Source organism: Lutjanus erythropterus, chromosome 7 (genome assembly GCF_056507025.1).
Source record: "Lutjanus erythropterus isolate fLutEry1 chromosome 7, fLutEry1.hap2, whole genome shotgun sequence".
Classification (NCBI taxonomy): Eukaryota; Metazoa; Chordata; class Actinopteri; order Lutjaniformes; family Lutjanidae; genus Lutjanus; species Lutjanus erythropterus.
Genome location: NC_139323.1, coordinates 39,700,619 through 39,728,594, shown reverse-complemented (window position 1 = coordinate 39,728,594; position 27,976 = coordinate 39,700,619). Strand labels below are relative to the sequence as shown.

Sequence of the window (27,976 nt, the reverse complement as noted above, 5' to 3'; positions counted from 1 at the left end):
CTGTTTTGCAGTTCGTGTTTTCTTAGGCTTCCCCTCAACTTGTATTTGGCGACGCTCCTGACTGCCGGGTGTGCGAAACGTTACAGTACAGCTGCCGATAAGCACCTCCTCCATCTCCAGACTGCAGTGGTGGAACGATACTCTCGATCAGCATGACACATTTTTCAGGATTTGAGTTGATAGCGCTTTCCGGCTCAGGTATGTTCCCCTCTTTTCCTTCTTTTCAACACGCAGTATATTTTTCTTGAAGGGTTGGACAGGAATGTGGAGAAGAAAGTCAGTGCCAGCAGTATAACCAGCGCGTCTTCGTGAGCTCTGAACTTTACGCAAGTTAGAGGACAAGGAAACTGAAAAGTCGCTTTTGCCAACACTTACAGAACAATAATACTTTCTTAAACAAACTGGCAATAGTCTTTGTTAAGCGCTAAACATTGTAGATCAGAGCGAAAGGTGCAATATAGTTGCGTTTCGTGTCTTAAAATACTCTATCAGCCTGTCATGTGTTTATTATGTTTACATTATTACAGACTAATATCTTACACCATCTCTATTCTCTTGCATTATCTGAGGCAATACTATTATCTGTCATGGCATGTTGCAAACTCACACCATCATCAGGCCTCGTCAGATCTGACCTAATTCTGCCCAGCTACAGTAACATGAACCAGGCAAAACCTGTTTATAATGGCCTAATAACTAGTTTTTTAATTGCGCCCATAATTCAGATAATAGTCGCAGTGTAATGATTTTTTCCTGTAACATTTCATTTGGGATTCATCAATGAATTCTTTTACTTCTAACCTTAACCCTTTATGCAGTGGTGTAGTGGTGCCCGTAGAAGTGGGTATACTCTTATTTGATTCCCCAAATGTTTTTAAAGTTGCTTGTCCAGTAAAGGACAAACACCTTGTTTAAACAGCAACATGTAAGACTACTTTTGATATTTATTTCACCCAAAATATGAGCAAGTAATATTTGCACATTGTCTCTTAACTTCAGCTGATTCAGGGGAAAAAGGATCTTTATGAAATTAACATCAACCACAGAGGCGCAGATTTTGCAATCAGTCCTCGGTCACAGACTGTAGGGTGACACAGCTACATAACTATGCATTTTGAGTGAACTATTCCTTATCCTTCAGTCCATCCACACCTAAGAAATGGATAACTATTCTCTCACTTTGCAAGTAGTCTTTGGGACAGTAGTTTCTTTTGAAAACTGCCTCTGGGAGAAGCTGATTTGCAACAGTGTGGTGTCTGTCAAAGGCCAGTTTGCAAATATTACTAGTCGCATGCATGAATATAACATATACTCAAGATGAATCGTTACCAAGTTATATTGTTTTCCTAGGATGGCAAAGTGAAGACATGGCATACCCTGCTCTGCCTCTGATTGGCTTACGCTGATATTCTTACCCTAAACCTAACCAGGGGTGTAAGAAAATATCACTAATCTGTTGTTTGTGATAAAACGTTTTGTGATACTGTATCACTTCTCAGAAACACGGTATTGTGATACTGTGTGAAATGCTAAAAATCGTGATAGCAATAGCAATGATAGATATCTATATTTACTGTTCTGATTGCATAAAAAGTCAACTTTTAACTCAGATTTTATGCATATGGTGGTGTGCTCTTCATCCTATGACAGTTTTTTCTAAAAATTAGAATAAATAATAGCAATCTATTTGCTCATAGTATCATAATATATCACAGTATATTCAATCATGACCCCTGTATCATGATGCGCATCATATCGGCAGGGTCGTACCAATACACAGTCCTACAATTGACCCAACAAGCAAAGGAAACAAGTACTAGACAATCAGAGGCAAAGACAGTGGGGTCATGCCTTCTCCATCCTAGACTTGCAGCACATTACTGAATGATGCACATCAGAGGGGATTTATAAGTGAGTATACTTAATGCTGACTGAAAAATATGTGAGTAAACTCCTGGGTAAACTCTGCACTACACCATTGCTTTAATGTCTCAAACAAGACCACACTTGTACACAGGAGACTCACTATATGCCTTTAACATCTATAATTACTGCAGCTGTTTTGCATCCTGGCTGGCTGCTGTCTGTCTCTTTCACACTTTGAGTCCCTGTATGAAAATTTAGCAGCGTGGAGTCTCTGGGCGATGTTGGCACAAACACAGGACTCAGCGGGCTGCATGCACTCTTTGTACTGTACGCCGCGAAACAAGGGCAGAGTGAACTGGCACTTCCAAAAAGTTGGACCACTGATGGATACTACGTGACCAGCGCTGTGAACACACAGACTCTCTACGTGCTCCCTGTCCCCTCAGTAATGATACGCTTTGGTGAACAGCTGAGAAAAGACTCGCTGACCTTCATATGCTATCTCACACAGACACACACACACACACACACACACACACACACACACACACACACACACACACACACACACAGTCTGTATGCAAATTTGTTATCAACATATGTGTGTTTAGCCTGTTGCTAAAAATACCACCTTTCTGCAAAGTCACACCCATCAGTCAATCAGACTGCAAAGTATGTTATACAAACCATTATTCTTCAGTCATATCAGTCACAGTTACTGTCAAAGATGCATCTCTTTTTACTGGCATCTTTCTCTCTCACTCTCCCTACATATGCATGCGCTGTACTTACACTGACACACACGTAGACTGTTGCTATTGGCCCAGTCAACCTATCATGGGTTTGTGGCTCAGCACACTTCCCCTTGCTCCTGTCAAGATGCAAAAGGCCTCACTGATATATCTAAAGGAGCTGTGGCTTCTATAAGAGGGCATCCTCCTTCAAGAAGTTAGAGTCGAGCTGCATTTCCGTCCAAAGTACCCAGAAACTTTAGTCAGACGAACTACTTTTCAAGGTACAAAAAAGCTTCTTTCATCCTTTTGTTGTCTGTGTTTATCCTGTTAAGGAAAATTAGACTGTTGATGTGTAAAGTGGCAGCTGTTTTTACTAGGACTGCCCCAACTAAAGATTTTCTTCATCAACTACTAGTTTTCAACTAAAGCCAATAGCTGACTTGTAATCGCACGTTTATGATATTAACTTTATTATTTAAATATATGCATTTTGGGGCAGGAAGCAAGTAGATGTTAACAGTAAAAGCAGTACTGATTCTGAATAAAGCCTCACACAATTCTTTCTTAAAACACGGGAATAAATAACTTTCAACTTCAGAAAAACAAATATTCGGGAATCTATCAGTACGATGGATGATGTATATAAGTATTCCCAGTCATCAGACAAGACTGCATCCTCCTCTGAGGCTGTGTCCGACTCTGTGTGTGGTGACTTCAGTGTTACAAGAGAAAAGGTCCACGTTGCAACAATCTCCTGGGTCTAACACGAGATTACTTTGCTAAATATAACCACTGGAAATCCTTAGTAAAATGACACAGCGACATTTTCATGTGAGAGCGTCACTTCAGCATCATTTCATTACACATAGGGTGTTTTTTCATATAACAACCTTTGCACAGATATTAAGCCTTTTTTGTTTCCTCAGGCTCCAAATGCTCCTGTTCTTGACTGAGATGTTCTCCTGAGTTAAAGTTTGCAACTTGACGAAGGTTTTCCTGAGAATTAATCTCCTGACAGCACACAATGGCTTCTAATATCATTGTGAGTATTATCATTTTGCATGTACTGGAAACCAGATGAATCTGCTGAGCCCATGTTTTCATTTCCTCTGGCCCTCGTTTTATTCAGACAGAACTCCACTAGCCTTGGATCCGGTCGGGCCAATCATGCTTGTTTATTTAATATGGGTCTGTTAAGTCTATCGAATCGCGCCTGGTTAACAAGTCCATCTGGTGTGATGCCTCAGGCCCAAGAAACTCAGATCAAACTGTTAAATTATGCAGTGCTGATCAACATTCTGTATTGCACTGCCCATTTCTCACCTCAGAGGGTTTCAGAAACATATTTTAGTGTACTTTGCTGTCGTATGAGAAGGGCTCCAACCAGACGGCTGTCATTTTGAAAATAGACTAAGCACATTGCGCTCATCGGTTGTAGGTCTGATTCATTGGTTTGTAGGTCTATCTAATTGTGTCCAGAGGTGGTCGTGTCCAGCAGGGAACCTCAGACCCACAAGATCTCACATGAGTCATCATTTCAACCCCAACCATGATCTTTCCCTGTCCCTAAACAGCTGTTTTTTGTCCCTAAACTTTCCCAGAGCTAAACAACAGCACTGTCACATTACAAACTGTGTGCAACGTGCACAATCAAGAAACAAGTGTACAAATATTTGTAAGTCTTAGGATCCGTTCTAGAAATCCATCCAGGGGAATTTTGGTCTGTGTGCACTTGTTGGCAATCCAAAATGAACTGAGAGCATTTAGTCAATGCCAGGCCAGTATGTGCAATAAAAACCGAGCCAAGTTAAAACCAGTGGATTAAATCATGGTGCCGCAGAATGAGTTTCAGTCTCATTGCTTCAAAAACTTTTTGTGCAAACATTGCATCAAACATCTCAACAGCAAGGCGTTTTTCGTTATCAGCGCAGCATGCAGCGAATTATGATGTGGGTTGTTTTAAGCAGCAAAGATTAACATGAGATAATCTAAGTGATAGCTGCATTCACTGCCCTGTAGAAGTGTTTCACATCTGTTAAAAGTCTCACAACACTTCTTGCTTTAAAGACTTGTAAATCTTTAGTTGAAACTAAACACAGCAAGCCATCACAAGGCAGTCTTTTGAGATTACTCGTGTCCCTTGTGGATGTTCACCTTAAAACTACAGTGAGTATTAACAGATGTCAAGATTTCTCAAGGCTGACACACAAAAAAATTACAACAACTTCTGTTCTCAATCCAACATGTGGGCTCCAGCGATGGATATCTCTGAAGGACAAAGGGAACATTGTTTGGAGATTAATGACCTCTAAAGATGACTGACATATCACATACTTTTCAACAGTGGAGAGAGTAGACATCAACTTTGAAGGGACCTCTGTACTATGTTTGGTAACACTTTATTATACAGCCTGGTCATTATATGAATGAAGTACCTATAGCATTTATAGCATTTCTGCATTAAAGTTAGAGCTGCAATGAAAGTTGGCGCCTTAAAATCAATTTAAAAACTGAGAATTAAGAGGCGTGCTAATTATAGTAAAAGCAGAACACAGACAGTGTTAGGCAGAGAACAAACATGGCAGAGTAATAAAAGCAGAGCAAATCACTGTTCAAAAGCACCAGAAGCAAATAGCAAAACAACAACAACAACAGCAAAAGCAACAACAACAAACAGATGCAAGCAAGGACAGACATGCCAGGAGAATAAGAATAACAAGTCCCCTGATATGAACTGGAACATCGTTCCATTCATGTGCTGCTTTTATTAATTGAATAATAGACTATTAATCTGTTATTAAATTAATTACATTATTAAATTGAGGTTTCGTCAACAGGAATCTGATGTCCATCTGACAGAAACTGCTTTTATAAAGTTCAGTTGTAATTCTCGTTCTCTAGTCTTCTCCTTCTGCCGCTGTACTTACTTTAAGAAACTGTTTTATTGGTGTTTTATTCATGCAACAAAATTCAACTGTAAATCCCAGCCTGTGTTACCACATTTTAAAAAATTTGCCCCTTGCTGGACAAATGCAAAAAGACGTAAAGTAATCAGATTAGTCATCAAATCTGTGAGAACACAGCTGGGAAGTGAACTGAACTGGAGAGAATTTCACAGCGGACGTGACATTCAGTGTCAACCTGCCAAAAAACCCCCCCCAGATTTTCTCACACACACCGACACGACCCCACAGTGAATCTGCTCACATCATATTTGTTCATCATCATCATCATATTTCTCATATGTTATTGGTTGCGCGCCTACACAGCTGTGTGATTTGTAATCTCTGTTATCTGTGTGGTTAGAGTGACTTTCCCACATGAGGCGACGGAGCCAAACTGAACCGAATGAATGTTGTGTTACAGGTGGAGCAGCAGTTTTCTCACAAATTCACAGTGACGGTGGTTCGAGCCGAAAGCGTCACCAAGGGAGCGCTCGGCGACCTGTGTGAGTCTAAATACGTCTTTTTTGACCCCGGCTCGTGATTCTAACATATAACACAACACAAATGCAGGGGATGCTTTGACTTTGAGATTCTGATAATAAAGGTCCAGTGTGAAAGATTTATGGGGCAGAATAGAGCAGAAATAGGATATAATGTATGTTTTCACCTGAATATAAGAATCATTGTGTTACCTTAGAAAGAGCCGTTTATATCTACAGAGGGTGAAGGGCGTCTTCCACAGAGTCGGCCATGTCGTAGTCAAGGGTGCAGATCTCGCTGCAACTTAGTGAAGCAGAAGTAGAAAACAGAAAATAGGTCAGTTTCAGCCACACTTCCTACATTACTTTATGCCATTTACAAGGTTCACCATTATAAAGTAGATCAGCTCAATTTATGTGACATATTCACATTGTTTCTTTCTTTCTTTCCTCTTTCAAGTGGACAGACTGTCAAAACAAACTCTTCAAAACTTCTTCACGGTCGGAATATATTTTGTTCACAGTAAAAACTTTAGTTACACCATCACTCAAAGTCTTTTCTGATTTGCTTCGGTTCACAGGCACAATCGGCACACACCTCTTTTACTCAGTAACATAAATAAAACTTTCAAGAAGTGTTTATGTGTGAATTATTTCAGAAGTGAAGTCACTTTCTATTAAATATATATTTTCAATTACATAATTTATATGGAAATAATTTATTGGGAGGGGCAACTCGTCCCCTCAAACCTTCCCAGCATCTGCAACCAAGGTTTTAGTTTATACTAGACATTTGAGATCTTACCGCCTACTGGTCGTCTGGGGATTTCTAAATATGTTGTTCATTTTGAGGTTTTTTCAAGGACATGACTTACGAGAAACGATTTCCTTCCCCTTTTTTGTTCAGTAGTAAGCACGCAGTGTCGCTGCCGCAGCATGAAGGACCGTTCTTAAGACTCTGGTTCGGCAGTGGAGGTTTTGTTCTACTCCCTAATTGTCTCCACCCAGTTTTAGCAACAAAAGCGAGGGAGTCGAAGTGACTTGTGAGTATAGCCGTGTTGCACCACCGTGTTTCTACGGTAGCCCAGAACGGACAAACCAAACACTGGATCTAGATTCGACTTTTCACACTTTGTGTGAGTTTCGCGGCCTCTGTAGGTTCTCCTACAAACTTGGAAGTTGAGTGTAATACAAGGTGTTTGCAATCTGCCAGCTGCGACTAAATCCTACACACTGGTCCTTTAATTAAGCTCAGTTGATTCTCTGTTGAATATATGTGTGTGTGTGTGTGTGCGCAGTGGACACCCCAGATCCATATGTCGAGCTGTTCATCCCAACGGCCCCAGAGAGCAGAAAGAGGACCAAGCACATAGACAACGACATCAACCCAAAATGGAACGAGACCTTCAGCTTCATATTAGATCCCAACCAGCAGAACGTCCTGGAGGTTTGACCTGCATTTGATTGTCTTGCACAGTCCACACCAGTGTAGGATGACGAGGAGGATGTAATGGAGCGTAAACCCACATAAACACAGTGTAGCACTTTTAGCCTGATATGAGATAAGTAGTATCATCATAGAAACAAAGTATGACTCAGTACATTAGCTTAAGGTCATCTAAAAAAAATAAATTAAGTTAAAGTTTTGTTTAAACAGATCACTGTTTAATGTCTTGGTTGTTCAGGTGAACTTTAAACACATCAGAATAACTAATGTGCATCTCTTGAAATGTATTTAATCATATAACTGCTGTTTATTTCACCCAGTTAACATTAATGGACGCCAATTACGTGATGGATGAGACACTTGGGACTGCGTCCTATGACATCACCCAGCTCCGCGTAGGCCAGACAAAGATGGAGTCATTCCTCATCGGAAAAGTAAGACATTCAGCCCCTGCAGACTCCCCGGCAGCGTCATCATCATAAATATACTGCGTGTGTATCAGGGCTGCAACTAATGATTATTTTCATAGTCGAATAATCAGTTGGTTATTTTCTCAGTAAATCAATTAATATTTGTCTTAAAATGTCAGAAAATGGTGAAAAATGTAAATCAGTGTTTTCCAAAGATGATGTACTCAAATGTCTGATATATTCAGTTAATTATTCAGTTTACTGTCATAAAGGACTAATGAAACCAGAAAATATTCACATTTAAGAAGCTGAAATCAGACTTTTCCCTTTACTTAATTGCTGAAACCTATTAATTGATTATCAAAATAGTTGGTGATGAATAAATAAATAAATTATTATTAAATTAATAAATCAATTAATAATAATTAATAATCATTAAATTGCTAAATCGTTGCAGCTGTAATGTGTATAGAGACTAGAGTGTGTCAACAAAATGACTAGACTTTTTAGACTTCCTGTTTCAAAAACTTAACAAAACGTTAAATAGTTTGATAGCTAGCTAAAAAATTTTAAAAACTAATATTGTTTATTATCTAGCTAAATAGCTAGGTAACTAAAAAGTTCACAAAATGTCACATTGTTCACTAGCTTGCTAAAAAGTGAAAGAAAAAATGTAATATTGTTTGCTAGCTAGCTGAACAGTTGACTAAACTTTAAAAATTTGGCTAGCTAGCTAAATAGTTGGCCTAGTTAGCCTACACATGACAAGCTCAAATTTGAAAGAAAAAAAGAAGGAAAGAAAGAAAAAACACATCATAGAAGCATTTTAAGTCTGAGGCCTCCTAAAGTGTAACATTAAAGTTGATCCTAGATCAGTTTTAGTGCAACAGAATTAAATTTAATGTATGTTAAAACTAAACTTAGGTTTAAATAGAGATTTAAATGTGGTGTAGCTAGTATAAAAGTTTGGTGCCACATCATTTAAAATTAAACCATGATTTCCTTGTTGGTACACCCAGCCTTTGTTTTTTCCTGTTTCCTGTTTCCTGTTTCCTGTTACTAATCACAATTAACAATAACCACATATTTCATTGTCTTGACAGGCAACCAAAGTATACTTAGAGATGTCGCTGGAGATTTGGTATGTATTACCATCAAAGCTAAAAACTGCCTTAGTAATTTTAGTTTAGTTTGAAGTTGAGTTTTTAGCAATTCTGATAATGAAGGCTTGTGTAGAAATACGCCACAGGTTCAAGAATTCGTGCAAGAATTCAAGAATACATAGGAATTCACCTGGAGCAGTGCTGAGGCTAAAATTAGCACTTTTCTTAAAGTAGAACAAGTTTCTGATTCAGTAACAACAGGATGCTTGAGTAAGCTAATACGGGGTTATAATGCATCATAACTCCCATGCTATCACTGCGTAGGGGTCAGCGGGAGGGTTTGGAAATGCCGCACAAGTTTGAAGGGTTAGTAATTAGGAGATGGTGAGTAGTAAAGGGTGAGAGGCTGCGGCTGTTTGTGACTGCATATTTCTCATCAGACCACCCAGAGGCGGCTCTTATCTGACCTAGAAGATCAGTTTCAGCAGTATCAGTGGTGTTACATAGCCTACAGTCGAGGTCATACTCTCTGCCTGCCTGTCAGCAGCAAACATAAAAACACAAGTCAGCATTTGTCTTCCCTCCATTAGATTTTACTAAACCTTATTTCTGTTTCTGCAGTACCAAACTGGACCTGCGGTTCAGCCTGGCTCTGTGTGACAAAGAGAAGCAGTTCAGACAGACCCGCAGAGAAAGAGTGATGCTGGGCATCAAGAAGCTGCTGGACATGGAGAAGCCTCGCTTCCTCCCCAGCTCTCCAGAGGAGGTGGGAACAGAACAATAAAATCAAGTTTTAACACAGATCCTATCCTGTTTTCAGTCAATAGTGAGAATCTTCTTGTCAAATATAAAACTACAGCCAACAACCGTCAGCTCGCCCTCCTCAAACATGGTAAAACATCCACCTAATAAAAGCTTACAAACATGTTATTTATTTAAACCCGTACAAAGACAAAGTCTAAACAGATTTAAACATGAAGCTGAAGTGATAAATTTATTTCCCAAAATAACATTCTGATAATTGGTTGTAGTGGGGAACCAGGGTGAAATGTCTCCTGCTGTGTGCGCATTTACACTGATTGTTTGATTGGATTTATTCTGTCCTGTCAAGTTCATAGCTACAAGTTTTAGCTTCGCTGCTTAAATATAATATACTGCGGTGACATTACAGAAAATGTTTAAAGTGACTGAAAGCAGCCTTGTTAAAGAAATTCGACATCATTTAAGAGGTAATGTAGGCAACAGAGAGCAATAGAGGAGCAGATCTAAAACTTAGAGAAAATAACGTTTGGGTGGATGATTTAAACATACATATGGATTTGGATTTAGTTAGAGCTAAAACACGTTTTTCACTATGGCAGTGAACTCAGCCATCAGTGCTCTGCTCTTGCATAATTAAAAACTCATCTCAGTTTAGAAAATCCAAGGATTTTGATGTAAACTAAATATTAACAGACTTAATTTAATTTCATAGACTTTTTATGGAGATGCATTCTTACCCAAGTTAAATAAATAATAATAAACTCGAGTGCTATCAGGACCTAGTAAGTAAAAAAGAGGGAGTCACTTTCAGTTGTATTCCTGAAGTCACTCAGACTCAGCAGTGAGGCTCTTATTTCTCCTCCTTTGAGAAAAGCTTGTTGGCCAAACTGGAGGGAAAGAAAGACACATCAAAAGTAAAAAAAAAAATGGGTTGAGTCTACTCCTTAACCCTCTTCAACCTTGATTATTTTCCTCAATCCAATTCAAAAAGACAGCACGTGAAACCTCCTCAGCCTCCTTCTTCTACTGCTAGCCTGTTGCCACCCCACTCACCTGACAGCTCCACTGTCATTGAGTGCTGCTATCATTCAAAAGCCCCGCCTCCAACCCCGCATCTACCTGTCTACATTCCTCGAACAGAGGAAGTTCATATCATTACTCTCCACTCCCTGCTGTGCCAAGCCTGGGGTTTTCTTGTGGTGAGTGATTAGGTCAGAGCCTGGATACCAAATACCTACGCTGTACACATTATACACTCACACAATAATCCATTCAACATGAGTTAGCTGACTGAGCTGCAGCTGCTGTAGCCTCTTAAGAATGGTAATGCATACAGTGTATAGGAATGAAGGGTGTGATATGTATGCTCGCTGTGGCATCTCTCATTCTAGTATAGATTCACTCTTATGGTATGTAGCATTTACTAGTGAAGATGGAAAAAGAAGAATCATGCTAAGCTTTAAAGCCATTAGGTAATGTAACTAGACTCTGGCCTGCTGACTTGCCAAATTCATGACCGTGATGCACCTTTTCACACGTTTTGTTCTCACTTTATAATAACACCCGACATTTCTCACACTGGAAAGCAAACTATACCATAAGCCTCAAGAAAACTGCGACTTCTGCTGCTCTGCTCTGGGCGAAGCCAAGTTTCATTTTCTCACTGGTGTGGTTTTGCTTGCATGCCCTTGGAGCTGGCTGTAATCTCCAGCCAGGCCTGCTTTTTTCTTCAGCGTATGCAGGAAGCTCCAGAGGAATGAGATAACCAGCTACTGCTCTCCACAATGCTACAACATCCCTTCAACTCCCTGTCCAGGATGAAATTGTGGAAATATGTCAAAATATTCAGAATAAACCACAAGATAAACGGAGTCTGCAGAAAGGAAGCAATGTTGCTCAATGAGAATTATGAAATAGTTGAAAATCCAAAGACATGAGTTAAAAAAATTTTTCAAAGGCGTGACGCAACAGGCATGGTGCCCTCACTGTATGATGGTACAGGAGGGAAGTTACTCAACCTGAAAGAATGAGATAGAATGAATGTGAGACTCATACTCTGAGCTGTATAGTATGTGATTATAAGATTAAACATGCCTCTTACTCAAATTATGACTCCCTTCTTTTGTGTGTGTGTGTGTGTGTGTGTGTGTGTGTGTGTGTGTGTGTGTGTGTGTGTGTGTGTGTGTGTTTTAGGTTCCGGTGATCGCGATAGCGGGCTCAGGAGGTGGTTTCCGTGCCATGGTCGGCTTCTCGGGTGTGATGAAAGCCCTGTTTGAGTCTGGAGTCTTGGATTGTGCCACATACATCGCCGGCCTCTCCGGATCCACATGGTTAGCTTTCATCACTCAGCTCTTTTTGCACTTCCTCTCCTTTTTTCTTCATCTTTGTTGTTACTGCCGTGTTTCCTCCGACCTTTCCTTCTGACTCTCCTTCGATGTTGCTGCCTCCCTTCTCTGGCAAACGTTCCTGCCTTCCTCTGCTGGTATGAAGCTGTCATCAAGAGAACATCTCTGGCTTATTTCAGTCTCCATCTTCATGTTTATGGAGCGCCTCATTGGATTGAACTTCCTTACAAGTACAGTGACTCCTGCATAAACCTTGTAAAGAGAAGAGTGATATCTTTAGGGGTGGACGATTTGATCTAAAATTCATTATGGTTTTGTTTTTACATTGGTGGTATTATATAATACAAAAATAATGTAGTATAAAAATAATACTAAAAAGTTCTAGTCCTCTAACTGCATGTTATCACACCCTCACATAGCACATTACTTTTCATTTCATATTTATCATGGTAACAATGTAAAATTCATGTCATAACACAGACGGTGACAAAACTAGTATACTGTCCACCGCTAGTATTAACTGATTTGACAACATTTTACATTTTGTTTTTATCTTTATTCCTTTAGGTATATGTCCACTCTCTACTCGCACCCAGACTTCCCGAACAAGGGCCCAAAGGACATCAACCAGGAGCTGATGAACAGAGTTAGAAGTAACCCACTGAGGCTGCTGCTGCCCCAACACATCACCAACTACATCCAGGCCCTCTGGACCAAAAAGGCCACCGGGCAGCCCGTCACGTTTACCGATATCTTCGGTATGCTCATAGGGGAGACGCTCATACCTGCGGTAAGAGCCACCTGGCAGCTGTTGTTTGTTTTAACTTTGATGGGATTCCTTATTTCTTCATCTCTTTTATGTCAATCCTCCTCTTCCCTTAAATTCATGTTTCATTTCCTGACATCTCCCCCGAGCCTTGCGTAAGCCCTTTATTTTCATTTTGTGCTGTGTTTCTTCACGTCCATTTTTATTTCTACTTTTTTTAAAAAATGAACTCACACATAACCATGGCAATCATGACTCCAACTCCAAGTCGAGTGTGACTGCAAAGGACTGAAAGACTTTGTTCTCTTCTCCCAGAGGATGGACATCAAGCTTAGTAGCATCCAGGAGAAAATAAACCAGGCCCAGAGTCCTCTCCCCCTCTTCACATGTCTGCATGTCAAGCCAGATGTTTCTGAGCTCATGTTTGCAGGTAATTATCTCTCTTTTTGTGAGTATCTCTAGTGCAAATTTGCTAAAATTTGTTGCATGTAACTGGTGTCCCTCGGAGAACTATTTTGCATATGTATGTAATGAGTAACTACAGATAATCAGATGAGTTTGGCCACATGCAAAGTAACCGAGCAGTACTCATTTCCTTATAATACTGCTGTACTACCACAGAGAGGATGTGTCATTACGTGGTGGGGTGTCGTTTAATGACGGCTCTGTAATAGTAACTGTTCAAGGAACTGAACAGTGTGCACAAGGTCGTGAAAGAGTCTGGGTTAGTCCCACGTTGTATAGTGCTTCCTCATTGTTAGCCTGCACAACAAATGTGCACTATGCTTCAGGGGGGCAGACGTTTCAATAGAAAAGGAACAAAACTTTTAATGAGTAAACTATACCACTCAAAAGCTGCAGTATTACATCAGGACTGAAATGGTTGATGTCCTTCAGAGACACTTTGTGAAGTTCTTCTGTAACGACTCTGACAATGTTTTGCTGCTGCAGTATTGAAGTTGTTTAAAGCTAAAATGTTCAAACACAGAGAAATGTGTAGTTTAATCAAGGTCAGGGGATAGGTCGGATACACTAGAGTGAGGAAACAAGTTGGCAAATGTCACTAAATCAAATGTGAATGAAACTTTAATATAAATGAACATGATTTCTGCCAGAGTTAATGACAACTCCCACAATCCCATGCTACTTCACAGCATCATCATACTACGTTTTTTATTATAGTTTTAATGTGAAAGACCGCTAGTGTCAGGACTTCTTCATATTTGAAGAATGACAAAACAATGCATTTTATGCTGTGTCTGTTTATGTACATATATGTAGAGAAAACACTGACAGAAGCTCAGGAAATAAAAAAAACACTGATAACAACAGTGTACTTGGAGTTCCTAATTGACCATATCTCACTTTGAGTGTGTGTAAACATGCCAACCGTCACAGTAGAAAGACAAATACAAAGTGCTTTTTGTTATTTCTGATTGATGAAGTGCCAATATTTTGCAGTGTCACTTTGATATGCAGGGTGAGGCCACCTTCATTCCTGATCTAGTACTACATGTTATATTCTATTGTTAGTTCTCTCCATCACGGCTAAATTTATAAATCTGACCTTCAAAAAGTAGACACCCAGGTGCTAAATCATTTGAAGTGACTAAAATAGACAAGACTTGTTCTTCAGTTTTTTGTCCTGACTCTCCTCTTACCCTAAATCTCCGGTTTCTTTATGACCCGGCGAAATGGAAAACACGGCATTGTCAAAAGAAAGCTTAAGGAAAGTTAAGCCGCGAAAATATCTTCACATTTAAGAGCCAATTATTGTCTAAAAGGTTACAGAGGTTCAAGTATTTCTATTGTATGTGCATGTGTTTGTATGTATGTTTGTGCGCATTTGTACGGCCATTCTCGCTCCCATGCCTGCAAGGCGAGCGTTTGTGAAGGCGTCTACGTGACAGCCTCTTCTTCTAAAAGCTGTTGCAAAAGCATCATAATGACTAGTTGGTAAAGAGTAGCCAGGGCCGGAATAACCCCCTCGTGGTCCTTAGAAGCCCTCTGACCCTTGTATCTCCTCCCACTCTCTGTGCATTGCGCTTAAAGGAGGAATCTGTAATATATTTACTGTACTAAATCAAAAATAAACACAGTGTTTCATCAGAGAATAAGGAAACATGCTATGTTTAAATGCTGGCTTTCCCAACAACAACACCACAACAAGGATGTTCTCCTTTCAAATTTCCATTCTGGCTGGTTCTAGTTGACCACACTGCATGTTCCACATTTATTCACTTTACAAAGAGTTAAAATTAATGTTGAATATTTGGTGAATAAATAAGTGTCTGTTTATGAGTTGTAAGAAATCATTAAAGACCCCCTGCAGTGAAAACTATGTTTTTAAGCTTGTTAACTTGTCCATGTGGTGTTTTTCATGTGTTATATCAGGAGTGAAATAAGCAGTAAATCCCAAAGATTTAGCAACGGCAGTGTAAAAAATAATGTAATGTAATTATAATGCAATACCAGTACAAGCTTTGTAATATACATAGTGACAGTTACTCCATTGCAGTGGTGACCATATTGTTTCCTGTTGCATTAACTCTGAGGCTTCAACCTGCAGACTGGGTGGAGTTCAGCCCGTATGAAATTGGGATGGCAAAGTACGGCACCTTCATGACCCCTGACTTGTTTGGAAGCAAGTTCTTCATGGGAACCGTTGTGAAGAAATACGAGGAAAACCCTCTTCATTTTCTGATGGGTGAGTTTTCACCTGCACCGTTTAACACAGCCGTCGGACCATTTTACACGAGTAAACTACTAACTGTGTGTTTTCACTGTGTTCAGGTGTGTGGGGCAGCGCCTTCTCAATTCTGTTCAACAGAGTGCTGGGAGTCAAAGACACAGTTGGTGGATGCACCATGGAGGAAGAGTTAGGTAATCTCTCGCTGTTTCTCCTTCTTGTTTTGTTCTGAGCTCCACTGTGCTGGTTTGAAGACATTTGTGTGGTTTACTGGAACAGCACACTCTCCATTCTCTCACCCTCAATGCTTTGGATTTGGCCAGAAACATTGATTATTAATGATGATCTCAAATACAGTTTTAATGTTCTTTTTAATGTTTTGTTTTAATGTGTTTCTATGCTCTTGTAAAGCAGATTGAATTGCATCTGAATGGTGCTATAGAAGAAAATGTATTTCTAGTTTCCAAAATACAACATACTACAAAGAGTTTTAACTGGTTATGAAACAGTCTTAATTTAATAATGATGACTGTATATGACCTACATAATCAAACAAGACTGTTCGCGAGAAAATTGTCTGTTAGGTTCTCAGTTCTCCTTGAAATCAGATGAACTTGAAGAGCCTATGTTTACATTTGACTAAGCAAGGTTATATTATCTGCTTAAAAAGAAGCAGGAGACTTTTCTTGGGATGATTTTATTTTTGATGTTCTATTTTGTGGTTATTATGGCAGTGGTCACAGTGGCCTCCGATATGGAAGCTCCTGTTAGCAGCTCGGTGTACAACAATACATTTGAAATTGTTGTTCTTGAAATATGTCTTGAATACAATCTGAAGTGTGTTTTAGTTACAGGTATTTTGAGTAAGTAGGTATAGGTGTTTGTTTTCAGATAATGCCATTGTCTTCCATCTGTATTGATCTGCTGATAAAATCACTTTCCACCCTCTTACTGAGACTGACATTTAGTCATGTCTGAGAATCTATTGTTGTCTGTCTTTTTGACTCTTTGTCTCATGCAAGAATTATTTCTCCACACCTTTTAAAGCAGCCAACCTACATTTATCACAACAGATCTAAAATGTGGAGTACGTGTGTGTGTGTGTGTGTGTGTGTGTGTGTGTGTGTGTGTGTGTGTGTGGGATGTTACCATAACATGGAAAGGTATCACCTTCTTGTGATTATTCTGACAGCTCATCAGATGTTTGTTTTGGTTGAACACATTTGTTTGAGGTGACCTTTAAGCATTCAGATGCTCTCTGACAATGTACTGGCTGTACAACAGCGCCTCTCCACCCAGTTCAAGAATGCATTATTGTATTTTTCTCAGGACTTATTTTGATGGAGATAAACAATAGACTGTGAATTTGATAATGTCACATAACTGAGCAGGTACTGTGTTGACGTGTGATCTAAATTAGATTAGTGAGCCTCTCTTTAAGTTGTAACCTGATGAGTGAAGCTGTCTGTCTTGTGTCTTGCAGAGCAGATCAAACCGCAGCACATCGTTGGAGAGGACAGCCTGGACAATGACGACGAGCCGCGTAAAGGTGAGCCAAGACATGCATGATTCATACAAACATTGTGCGGTATACTTCAATTTGCTGTGGTGCAATAGAGATGTGTGACTTTGAATGCTGCCAGAAAACATTTTGACACATTGCAGGGTTTGAGAGAATGTCAACACCTTAACACTTTTTTTTTCTTTCATTTTTGTGGTAATGAGACCATTGGCTGTTAGTATAACACAGCAACATCAGAACAGCCGCTGTGGTTACTTTCAAATCAAGAAATTGCTTTCACTTTTACTCTTTGGTTTAATGATCTTGTTAATAATGATGTTGAAGGTGAATTTTAGGAGATAAATGTTTTTTATGTGCAAGAGTATGCTTTAGTTGTGAGTGAAATAGACAGACATCATCTTTTATCATCATCATCATCATCATCATCATCTTTTAAGCTGTTGTAGCCAGAAAAGTTGCTATGAGGGCGATAAGAACAGAACAGTAAAGTTGAAGCAAAAAGTGACTACATTTACATGCACTAAATAAGACAAGACGATATTCCTCCTAAGCTGTTTACATGACTAATTAAAATTAATTTATTCAGCCGCCTTCTTGTAAAGGTTGTTGTGATATTTTCACATATCCAAGTTTTTTATAATGTCAAAAAGCAGGTGTGTTTCTCCTTCTGACCACAAACGTGGGTCGACCCCGGAGCTGCATGCTGTTGGCTTGTTTACAACACAGAGAGCTGAGTGTAAACAGGCGAGAGTCTGTGTCACAAACCATGGCAAAAACCTGTGTACCTCCGTACGTGTCCAAAGAATGCTCCTAAAACCTGAATAATATCATCACATCCCACGTTTTGATATGTATCAAATTCAGAATATTGTCATATCCAGAACAGCGGAAAATAAATGTGGGCTAAAACTCAGTATTAACCTCTTTAAAGCTTCAAAAAAAAAAAAGGTGACAAAATTCTCTGAGGTTCACCACTACAAGTGACCCCTCTCACATTGTCATTTGGTACAAACTTAGGCGCCATCTACATGGGGGGACATTGGGTTTTATGCCCTCCTACACTCAAAGTTGGGGGTGCAGCGGCCCCGCAGTCTTGAGGCACAGCAAAATAAGCATACGCTAATTAATTTAATTGGCATTTGACAGGAAAGGAAAATAAATTCATAGCATGTGCTACATATATAAGATTTAATGTAAATTGTGTGCTGGACTGATGTTTGCTGCGACATTTGGAATGAAATCTTCAAGGACACTGGATTTTATAGTTTATCCAAAATACATCTGAGTAAGGTAGATTATGATGGATTTACCCTCAGCAGTTGGCTGTGGTAAAAAGCGCCCTTCACTGAAGAAAGATTCCAAAATCTCCTGAAGAATCCAATTGAAAAAGATTCATTCTTAGAGTCACAGCTGCCCACATTTGATAGTATTTTTTCTGTCATTGTTTTGATGTTCAGGTGGGACAGAGAACCAGGAAGCGGAAGACGAGTACCATCGCACTGCCCAGGCCAGCTGGGTTCAGCGAATGTTCACGTCTCTCTTCAGCGACTCTGCTTTATTCAACACAAGAGAAGGCCGAGCCGGGAAGGTACCCGAATTTGTTTATTCACCGGAAACCATGACATTATAAAGCACTGTATACAAAACACTACATGCTGTGCTCTAGCTGGGTTCACTTTTCCTGTGTTCAAATTTCCAACAACCAGCATCTTTTTCTCTCTATAACCCACCTCACCCCATATCAGGTTCATAATTTCATGTTGGGCCTGAACTTGAACACCAACATCCCGTTCTCTCCGATCACTGAGGTTTCGTGTCCCGTCGCTACACCTGAGGAGGAGGTGGATGCTGTTACGGGTAAGAAGGATGAATGATTCACTGCTTTTAGACTTAATTTTCGCAGCACGAAACTAAAAACAGGACAGGGCATGATCATTTTATGTCTTGCGGTTTCAATCCTCCTGTGAGACCAAGGCACAAGATAGATTTACTTCAATTGAAAGGTGTGGTTCAAACATTTTCAAATGATAACCAGCCTGTCCTCCTTTGAATATTATACAGCTGAGTCATTACAATGGAAAATCCGTTGGTTCAGGTCATGTGGAACAAATATTTGTTGCACACAAGAGAAATTGCTCATGTCCTTGCATCAATAATTTAATATATTGTTATTTTCTCAGACCCAGACGAGTTTGATCGTATTTACGAGCCTCTGGATGTGAAGAGTAAGAAGATCCATGTAGTGGACAGCGGCCTGACCTACAACCTTCCCTACCCTCTCATCCTGCGGCCACAGCGCGGCGTAAACCTCATCATCTCCTTTGACTTTTCTGCTCGACCCAGCGACTCCAGCCCCCCATTCAAGGTCAGCGTTGTTGTGTTGTTTTACTAGGGTTTCTTAAAAAAAAAGTATTAAAAGTGTAAAATTCAAATTGAATTTCAAGCTTAAAATTTCTTAAATACAACATTGACAGGTTTTAAAAATTGGATTATGAAGTTACTCTTATAAAGTTGCATGAACTTCAGTGCAAGTTCAGTAAGATCTGACTTGAGAACATTGAATTTAGTGTTTGGTTGAAGTCTGTTGAAAACAGCCTGCTGCATCTTGTGCAAGAAAATAATCAAATTAGCAACTTTTGGTTGATTCAAATGATTCAAATCACATTGGCAGTCAGAAAAACATAAAGCAACCGTGATTCACTCTGCACTAACAGTGTTAACCCTTGCATCTTCTGTAAGTGACCTCTGCACAGTGTTTGGGTCTACGCCAACATTAAATGCAGAGGTGCGCTGGACATTACACATAGTATGTCAGTGTGGTCTTAAATTGTATTCATAATGGTCTTAAACTCTGTATATTGTGCAATATGTCTCAAATGAAAGATTACTAAACATGGCAGTGTCTTTGGAAGTGACGCTGTTCCTGTGTGAGAGAGGTTCAAAGACGGCCAAAGATAGCCTGGGATAAAAGTCTGATAAATTTAGTATAACCATCTCTTAATGTAACTGCTGCTATGATCTATGTCTACCAACTAACCTATATCTATAGACATGCAGCAAGAAATGATGCAATGATTAAAGCGACGCTAGCGAGAGAGATAATCTTTGCTGGCGCTTAAGGCAAACTCCTCCTCTTCTTTTTTTCAAGACACATAAATGCAACTATTTCAAGGACTCGCTTCCTGCTTAGCAGCATTTTGTTGTATCTCTATCAGCGGTGTAGATTGATGAGCTGCGCTGATGCAACTTGACTCATGCTGATGACATTTTATTGACTTGCTCTGTAGCCAGTATCATCATTTAGTCCACATACCTCAAACGTTTATTAGATCCATGTACGGTGTGGCATGCAATAAACTTACAATTGCTAAAATCTCACAGTGTGTAGGAGGCTTTAAAACTGTCTTACATGTAGCTTGTTGAAATCTGCAGAAACCCAGTTTTACAGTTGTGTAATTCTAAGATTTATCTGTGCAGACAAGGAATCCCAAACACATTTTGTATCTTTTGTAAATGTGTGGCACAGGAGCTCCTGTTGGCAGAAAAGTGGGCTCGAATGAACAAGCTTCCATTCCCCAAGATTGACCCCAAAGTCTTCGACCGCGAGGGCCTGAAGGAATGCTACGTGTTCAAACCAAAAAAAGGCGAAAGGAACTGCCCGACCGTGATCCACTTTGTCCTGGTCAACATCAACTTTAGGCAATTCAAGGCACCTGGTAAGTTTATGCATACGTGGAGGTTTCCACAGCATGTGTGAGAAGGAAAAAATGCCAAGGCTCTGTCTATTATTGTAATTATACTGTTTTACCGTCATGGCATATGAGGCAACTCTTCCTCGAAATTGCACACTGGAAGTCAACCATATTCGGGCAGCAGGCAGTTTTTCATGTTCAGCCAAAAGTTGGGCCCCTCAGCTGAGTGACCCTGTTAAAAAAACAGCCTCTGCTCAGGGTCACCGTGGTTTCGTGGTGGAAATGGTGTCTCTGCCTTTAAGCATACCTGCAGTTCACTGAGTGTGAGTGTGTGTGCACGCCAGTGTGTGACCACATATGTGAACCCCAGTGTTTTACGAGCTGCTCGGTGAATTATGGTTCCTTAAGGAGCCAGGTGCCGATAGGGAATCTCTCGCTCTGGTGGGAGAGCTCTATGTGTAAACAGGCCGTATATCATGAGCCATACAAAGACACACTAACACCACATCTCCAGATCTCCGCTCTGCTCTTTACATTCAGTAGGTCATCTGCCCACATACTTCCGCAGTCTGTTTATGGATGTTACGTAAGTTTTTTACACTCAAATCCAAAGCATGTCTCAAGGAAATTGGAAATCCATAAATGGACTTCCCATTCCCATCGGTGTATGCTCACATTTTCCAAACCTTAACTTCTTCCTGCATACGGTCTTTCATCTTTACATCTGTGATATTATAATAAAAGCAAATTCTGCATCATTTATATTGATTATACTTTTATTTTCCACTGGAAAAAGGTGATCTTAAGTTGTCGCTTTTATTGCATGTCTTGTTCTGGTTACAAAGAAAAGCAGATATAGTTATTTAATCTGATGCAGCAGTTGATTTACACAGAACCATCTGGGAAGTCGTGTTTGGAAAAGGGCGGTCTCCTTCAAATAATATTTGGATGAACCATCCGTCTATATCTATCTGTCGGGAGAAGAGTGGAAACGTTTTTTCCATTGCTCTTCTTTCAGTGAAGAAATACTCTGCAGTTCTGATCTGATGCTATAGCAGCATCTGTGCTAACCTCTTTGCAGCTTTTACACCATTATTGAACAGCTGATTCTCGCTGTGTCACACCTTGCATGAAATCAAACACAGTAGTTCCTCATAGGACGTGCTTCCTCAGATCAACTCAACAGTATCATATCTTTTGTTCCGATATCAGCTCTGCTTTCATTCCAGTGGAGTTTCTGTGTAATGGAGTTTGTATTTGTTTACTTAGTGTCTTGTTAATTTACTGGCAGGTGTTCCGCGAGAAACTGAGAAGGAGAAGGAACTGGCTGATTTTGACATCTTCGATGACCCCGAGTCACCATTCTCCACCTTTAACTTCCAGTACTCCAACGAGGCCTTCACCAGACTCCACGACCTGATGGAGTTCAACACGCTCAACAACCTGGAGGTCAGTTCTACTCTCGTTGTTTTGTTACTAGAGGCAAAGTGGGTGTCGATAAACAACAGGAAACTGCAGTGTATGTTACAGTTTCATCATCGGGGATCAAAAAGAACTACTTTCATACAGTGATGTCAGCTGGGAAGTTTTACATTTTTGTTGCTGTTTGTTGTGCAACTTTAAACATTTCAATTCCCAAAGGCCCATTTCAGTCCAGATAGTAGTTTAATAGAACAAGTCTTTTCTGGTTTGCATTGGGTGTGTCATTATGAGAGGTCAGAATGACTTTCACTCACTGAGTCTTACTCACTTCTGCGCTGTATGACAACTCAAATGTGATGCAATGTGTTTGATTTCACTGGAAGGTCAACAAACTTATTTGTGCAATAAATGTATTTCCTCAATATCGTTCGTAGCAGCATCAGCAGCACTGACACCAGATTCCAGCTTTAAGTCATGTTCATCAAATTTTATTAAAGGTTCTATATAAGACATTCAGTTTCAGTTAGTTGTCACACTAAAGCATCATCATCTCAGACCAAAACAAACAGGATGAGGTGAGCCTTATCTCTGTTCTCAAATCCACCAGATGCCACTTACAAATACTGTAGTTTTACCTCACAGCTCATCGTCAAACACTCAGTCAAACTTGACCATGTCTTCCTTAGTCTTTCCACTGTCCCAACAACCACCAACTCTGGTTTGGTTGAAATAAATCCTTAATCCACTGAGCAAGATGGGAAAATATTCTAAATGTGCGCCTCTGTCTTTTTGTTCACATCCACTATATCACTCTCCTCAAAGCCATCAGACTCATTTAAAACAAACTTTATTCAAACTTGACAGAAGCAAAGTAAAACTCACTAAAACTGTCTTAGCTCATCTTTTCACTGTTTCAATAATCTCAACCTCTGATTGGTCAAAATAAACCCTTAATTCTCCGAGTTACATGTCAGAATATTCTGGCTGTATACACATATATCCAGGGGTAAATCCCCACATTCAGCTTGGTAAGGAGCTAATCGTTCGATCTGCCAAGTGGCCTAAATAAATGTAACATAATTATTAGCTTGCTAGCTATCCAGCTAACACTAGCTACCTGAAACATCAGGTAAAATATAGTTTAGGTAGCTAACGTTTGATGGATTCAACTGAATGTGAATGATTTTAACTTAACTGTCATCTCACTTTTTCAGCCCTGTGTGGAGGGTCACTCTCTTAGTGTCTTTATAAATGTGGGGAGGGCCAGAAGTTTCTGGGAGGGACTCACATGTACTAGCAAGCACTAACATGCACACGCAACCAGACCAACCGCCAAAACAAAGAACAGATAAGCTCAGATTACAACATTAAACAGAGGGAGTGTGACTTCATTCTCTGTCCAGGACGCCATTACTCAGTTGTTTCCTGCTATATTAATGTTTATAATCTCATTTAATATATATGAAATCTGCCAAGTATTTATCCAGTATTAATTAGATGCACTCCACAGCTCAAGACTTCAAACAAATTTGTGCATCCTGATCTTTGTATATTTAAAGTCAGATAACATAAAAATGCCTTGTAACTCTTTTAAAGCACATCTTCAGTTGTACTGTGCAACTATTTAACAATATCTACCAGTTTCAACCAATGAAATCATGACATGCACTCATCAGTCTTTAACTTTTAGCAGCACAGATTCATAAGTTAGCTACATAGCAACAGCATGGTATGTCGGGTTATAACAGACCCAGTTGTCAATGTTGAAATGAAATTTCTCCATTTCTCCATTTGCCGCCTGCTGATCTTGTTGGTTTATCTGGACATTATCTAGACTTTAAATCGGTATCCATCAAAATTTTTAACCAATGTCATTTCTCCTCATTGATGAAACAGAGCTGACTGATACAATATTGCATTTTGTATTTAATCCCTGTATTTGTCCTCTTCAGGTGATCAAAGAAGCCATCAAGGACTGCATCGTCTCCCGGAAGGAGAATCCCTCGTGCGTCTCCCTTCCTTTTTCCCTCAGTGAAATCCCAAAAAAGAGGTTTCTCAAAAGAGATCCTCGGGTAAAACCCTGGAATCACCTGGGAAATGATAACCAGTAGCCTGATCTAAGACTTTGGATAAAGCAGACTTTAGGGATTTTTTTTGTAGATTCTGTTTTAAAGTAAAGCATTTTCTTTTTGGAAGATGCTATCGTGTTGATCTCTGTTTTCTTTAAACTTTTAATCATACTTTGAAGAGCCTTAACGTTTACTGGTAAAAGCCTTATGATTGCATTCATATACAATGGAGTGATAATGTTTGTCTGGCTTTGAATGCACCACAAATGTGGCTGCTGGGAAAACTGTTGTTGCTGTTGTTTATTGACCACAAGCAGGTCTTCCCTGCTGGCTGTGAGAAAGACTGGATGTTTAAAATCAACACTTACTAAACACTGCAGTGTGACTGGATTGTTAGAGCCGACATCTGGCTCCGTCACAAACAACAGGAGATTGTTTGTGAGTTCTTTATTTTGTTTTTGATATTTAGTCCCTGTAGCCACATAGCATTTTTTTTTTCTTTTTTCTCCTGTCAGAAAGGCGCTGGCAGGGTGATGACATGACAACAATATCTATAGGAGCATAGTCCTGCATCACCCCTATGTTTTGTTTATTTATCTATTTGTATCTACAGTATTTTGACACTTTGTTACTATGACCACCAACTGGAAGATGCTTGCTCTGATATGGTTCTTTTCCATACTCAGTTTGACTCAGCGTGCCAGCCCAGTGAGGCAGAGATTTACAACTGGGACACCTGCTTGAAGGTGTGTCTTGATACGGGCTTGTCTTGAGTCAAGCAGCTGTAAAATGCTAGCTAACCACATTTCATTTCCTATATATTCTTCACAATAAAAGGAAGTGTTGGGTTAACATCTATCAGCTGAAAGCAAACATGAAATAAAGGAGATACCTGAAAGTACAAACAGCGACGCAGCAACCACAGAAATTCAGAGTCCCTATGATTGGTTGCTTGAATGGTGTGACAGTCCCGACACTAGTGCCTTTCTGAAAAGTTCAGAGATTTTCACCTAGAAGTGTGCAGAGCTGCTGCACGACAAAGGCAGAGCACTCTGAAAAAAGCGCAGAGCACAGCGCCTTTTCTATAGATGGCTGCATGCTGCCGTAGACACGCTGTCCTCACTGGGAACAACTTTTAAAATATACACATTGGTGCACAGACAAAAAATGCTATGTGGACACAAAACCTGACTGAGAATCCCAGACTATGGTATCTCTTATTTCCTCACGTTTGAAAAAAATGTAAAATCCATTTGCTCATTCGATTTCATGCACCATGTGAATTTCCTACTCCAGTTACAACATTCCTACTTCATGTGGACGCCTCTTTGTTTCAGTCCATGCTGCCAAGAGCAAAGCTGCATTTGCATCTTTCCTGTGACTTCTAATGCAGCCTCGGTGTTCCTAATTTTGCGAAGAGGCCTCACATGCACTGTAACTGTTTGTCAGCTGAACTCTTTCCATATCGAACGTGCGACTACAGAGCATGCAAATCACCATGTTTTTTTTTCCCTCACCGGATGGCTCGTCTAAACATGTAATCCTGTTTGAAAACATGGAAGAGGAGCTCGTAACCAGTGGTTTTGTTTGATGACAACTCCTAAACACGCCAAGTGCACCCCCTTGGATACCTCAAACATCTCAGTGATGCTTCCCCACCTACAGGGAAGGAGCACTCCCTGCTCCCCATAGGGAGTGTCTCACATTAAAGCCACCATTTTGGAAAAACAAACTTGATGCCATAGAAACAGCACCGCTTCTCCTCTTCTCTTTCTCTCTCCTTCTCTCCATCAGGATAAAGGTGTGTTTATTTTCCTGATCATGTTGTTTCAGGCTGTTTTTAAGATACCGGCACAGTTTGTTTAACACGGGTCATTTCCTCCCTCTGCAAACTCGACGTTCTGCAGGACTCCTCGAAAGGCCCCCGCGCAGTGAAGTGGAGTGTAGGTCAGAGCGAGGGAATGGAGTGGGTGGAGTGGGGAGTGCGATCACGAGACCTGCTCGCAGCTGAAAACGATGGCTCTCGACGGCACTCAGTGGAATTTTACACACTACACCTACACCTGCAGCAGTGGCAGCCTGGAATCTGACACACTACACCTAGACCTGCAGGGGCCCGAAGACTGCGCACAGAGCAGTGGAATTTTACACTGAAGCACGTCCGACCCCTATATGCTCATGTTTCAGCCCCACTGGTTTGGAAGAAACTGAGAAAACAAAAACAAAAAGTGTGCCGCAACCTTGCTGCAGGGATTCACGACCAACAAACCTTTGCAACTTGCCTTTGTGTAGATTTTTTAGCAGAACATTTGTGTCCGTTTCCGCATTTTTTTTTTTTTTCTGTAGCATAACAGCATTCTTTTGTGTTTGGGGAATTTGTTTATTAGTTTTTGTTTATTTGATATGACTGTAGTGTCTGTCTGTTACAAATGTTAATGTTTGAATGACATTTTCTTACTTCTGGAGCCAAACCTGGAAGTTTCAGTTTCTTTTTAACGCTGCCTTTGGATAGAACCCGTGAGCTTGTGTTTATGACATGGGAAGTTGTGTACACCAGGGGTCTCCAACGTTTCTCAGGCCCCTTACCTGAGAGATGGAGCAGGGACCACTTTTTATGACATTGAATATGTTCGGATCTGTGCTTACTGTAGCTGCTGAGTCAATAGCAGCTGAAGCATGGCTAATGTTAGCTGTGTTAGCATCACCCTTTGTACTTTTGCCAGTGGTCTCTGAGGTGGAGACCAAATAGGGCAGTCTATCTTTGTTATTAATATCTTGGATTCAAGTTAATGTGTATTTTCTGACATGTTTTAGCTACCAGTAATTTGGCAGGGCCCCCTTTAAGTCACAGACCCCTTGCTGAAGACCCATGGTGTAACACAATATGCTTGGCATAAAAGTGGTTAAGTCATGAGGACGCTGGTGCCTGGCAACAGCAACATGGTTGCCAAAACTGCTGGTGTCACCACCTGCTGGTGTTAGCCACCAAGGCTAACAATTTAGCACGTTAGCGCTCAGGTCATGTAATGCAGGAAATGCAGAGGCATAATGACATAAGATAAGAGATAAGACTGCTGAGAATAGCAAGATTTCCATCAGACGCGTTGTAAAATTATGAAGAAAACCACTATGCTTATCATCCTCCAGAGAAAGAACTCCTGCAGCTTCTGCCATTTACGAAAACTTGATCAAACACATCATAACTAGTGAACTCAGAGCTTTCAGAAAATTTCCACTTGGGAGGTCGTGAATACCACAAAACAGTTTTCAGCATTTTTAAAATAATAATTATAATATTATACTTATTTTCAGACCTTTATCATGATCTGTCCCTCTCATTGTTACCTAACCCAATATAAAAACATAAACAATTGTCTCTATGTTTGTCCATGTCGTCAAGGCTGTTGCTAGGTGGGCTGTTGCTAGGCTTTCTGAAAGAACCTGTCAGTAGGCTATGCTAATGGTTAGCTGTAATGCTGAAGAGAAAGTCTGTCTTTTTTTAAAAAAGGCTAACCCCTTCCTTCGTAACGTACCGAGCAACAAAAATACTGGTGTCCCGTTTGGGTGTTTGAAAATATGGTCACTCCAGCATAGCTTTCTTCAAGGCCACAGCTAGCAGTCTGTTAGCTTAGCTCAGCATAAATATTGTAAAGAGGGGGAAACAACTACCTAGCTTCACAAATATGAAAATGTTTTAAGATAAAAATAAAACAAGATATAAAATG

At 40.1% G+C, this 27,976-nt stretch overlaps 1 protein-coding gene across 2 annotated transcripts; it reads left to right on the top strand.

The window, feature by feature from the left end:
• Positions 1–61: 61 nt before the first annotated feature.
• pla2g4ab (phospholipase A2, group IVAb (cytosolic, calcium-dependent)) lies at positions 62–27,301 on the top strand. 2 transcript variants are annotated; one of them, XM_084723739.1, is made up of 19 exons: positions 62–198; positions 3,527–3,642; positions 5,967–6,048; positions 7,323–7,471; positions 7,792–7,905; positions 8,985–9,022; positions 9,606–9,750; positions 11,940–12,076; positions 12,659–12,881; positions 13,173–13,287; positions 15,427–15,564; positions 15,651–15,740; positions 17,030–17,095; positions 18,526–18,656; positions 18,814–18,925; positions 19,249–19,433; positions 20,595–20,784; positions 22,052–22,209; positions 24,135–27,301. In XM_084723739.1, exons 2-19 carry the CDS (start codon positions 3,625–3,627, stop codon positions 24,291–24,293), a joined length of 2,250 nt encoding a protein of 749 aa, XP_084579865.1. In that variant the 5' UTR covers positions 62–198; positions 3,527–3,624; the 3' UTR covers positions 24,294–27,301. The 2 variants fall into 2 exon arrangements, with proteins under 2 accessions (XP_084579865.1, XP_084579867.1); XM_084723741.1 differs by lacking the exon at positions 62–198 and adding an exon at positions 1,932–2,881.
• Positions 27,302–27,976: the final 675 nt, after the last annotated feature.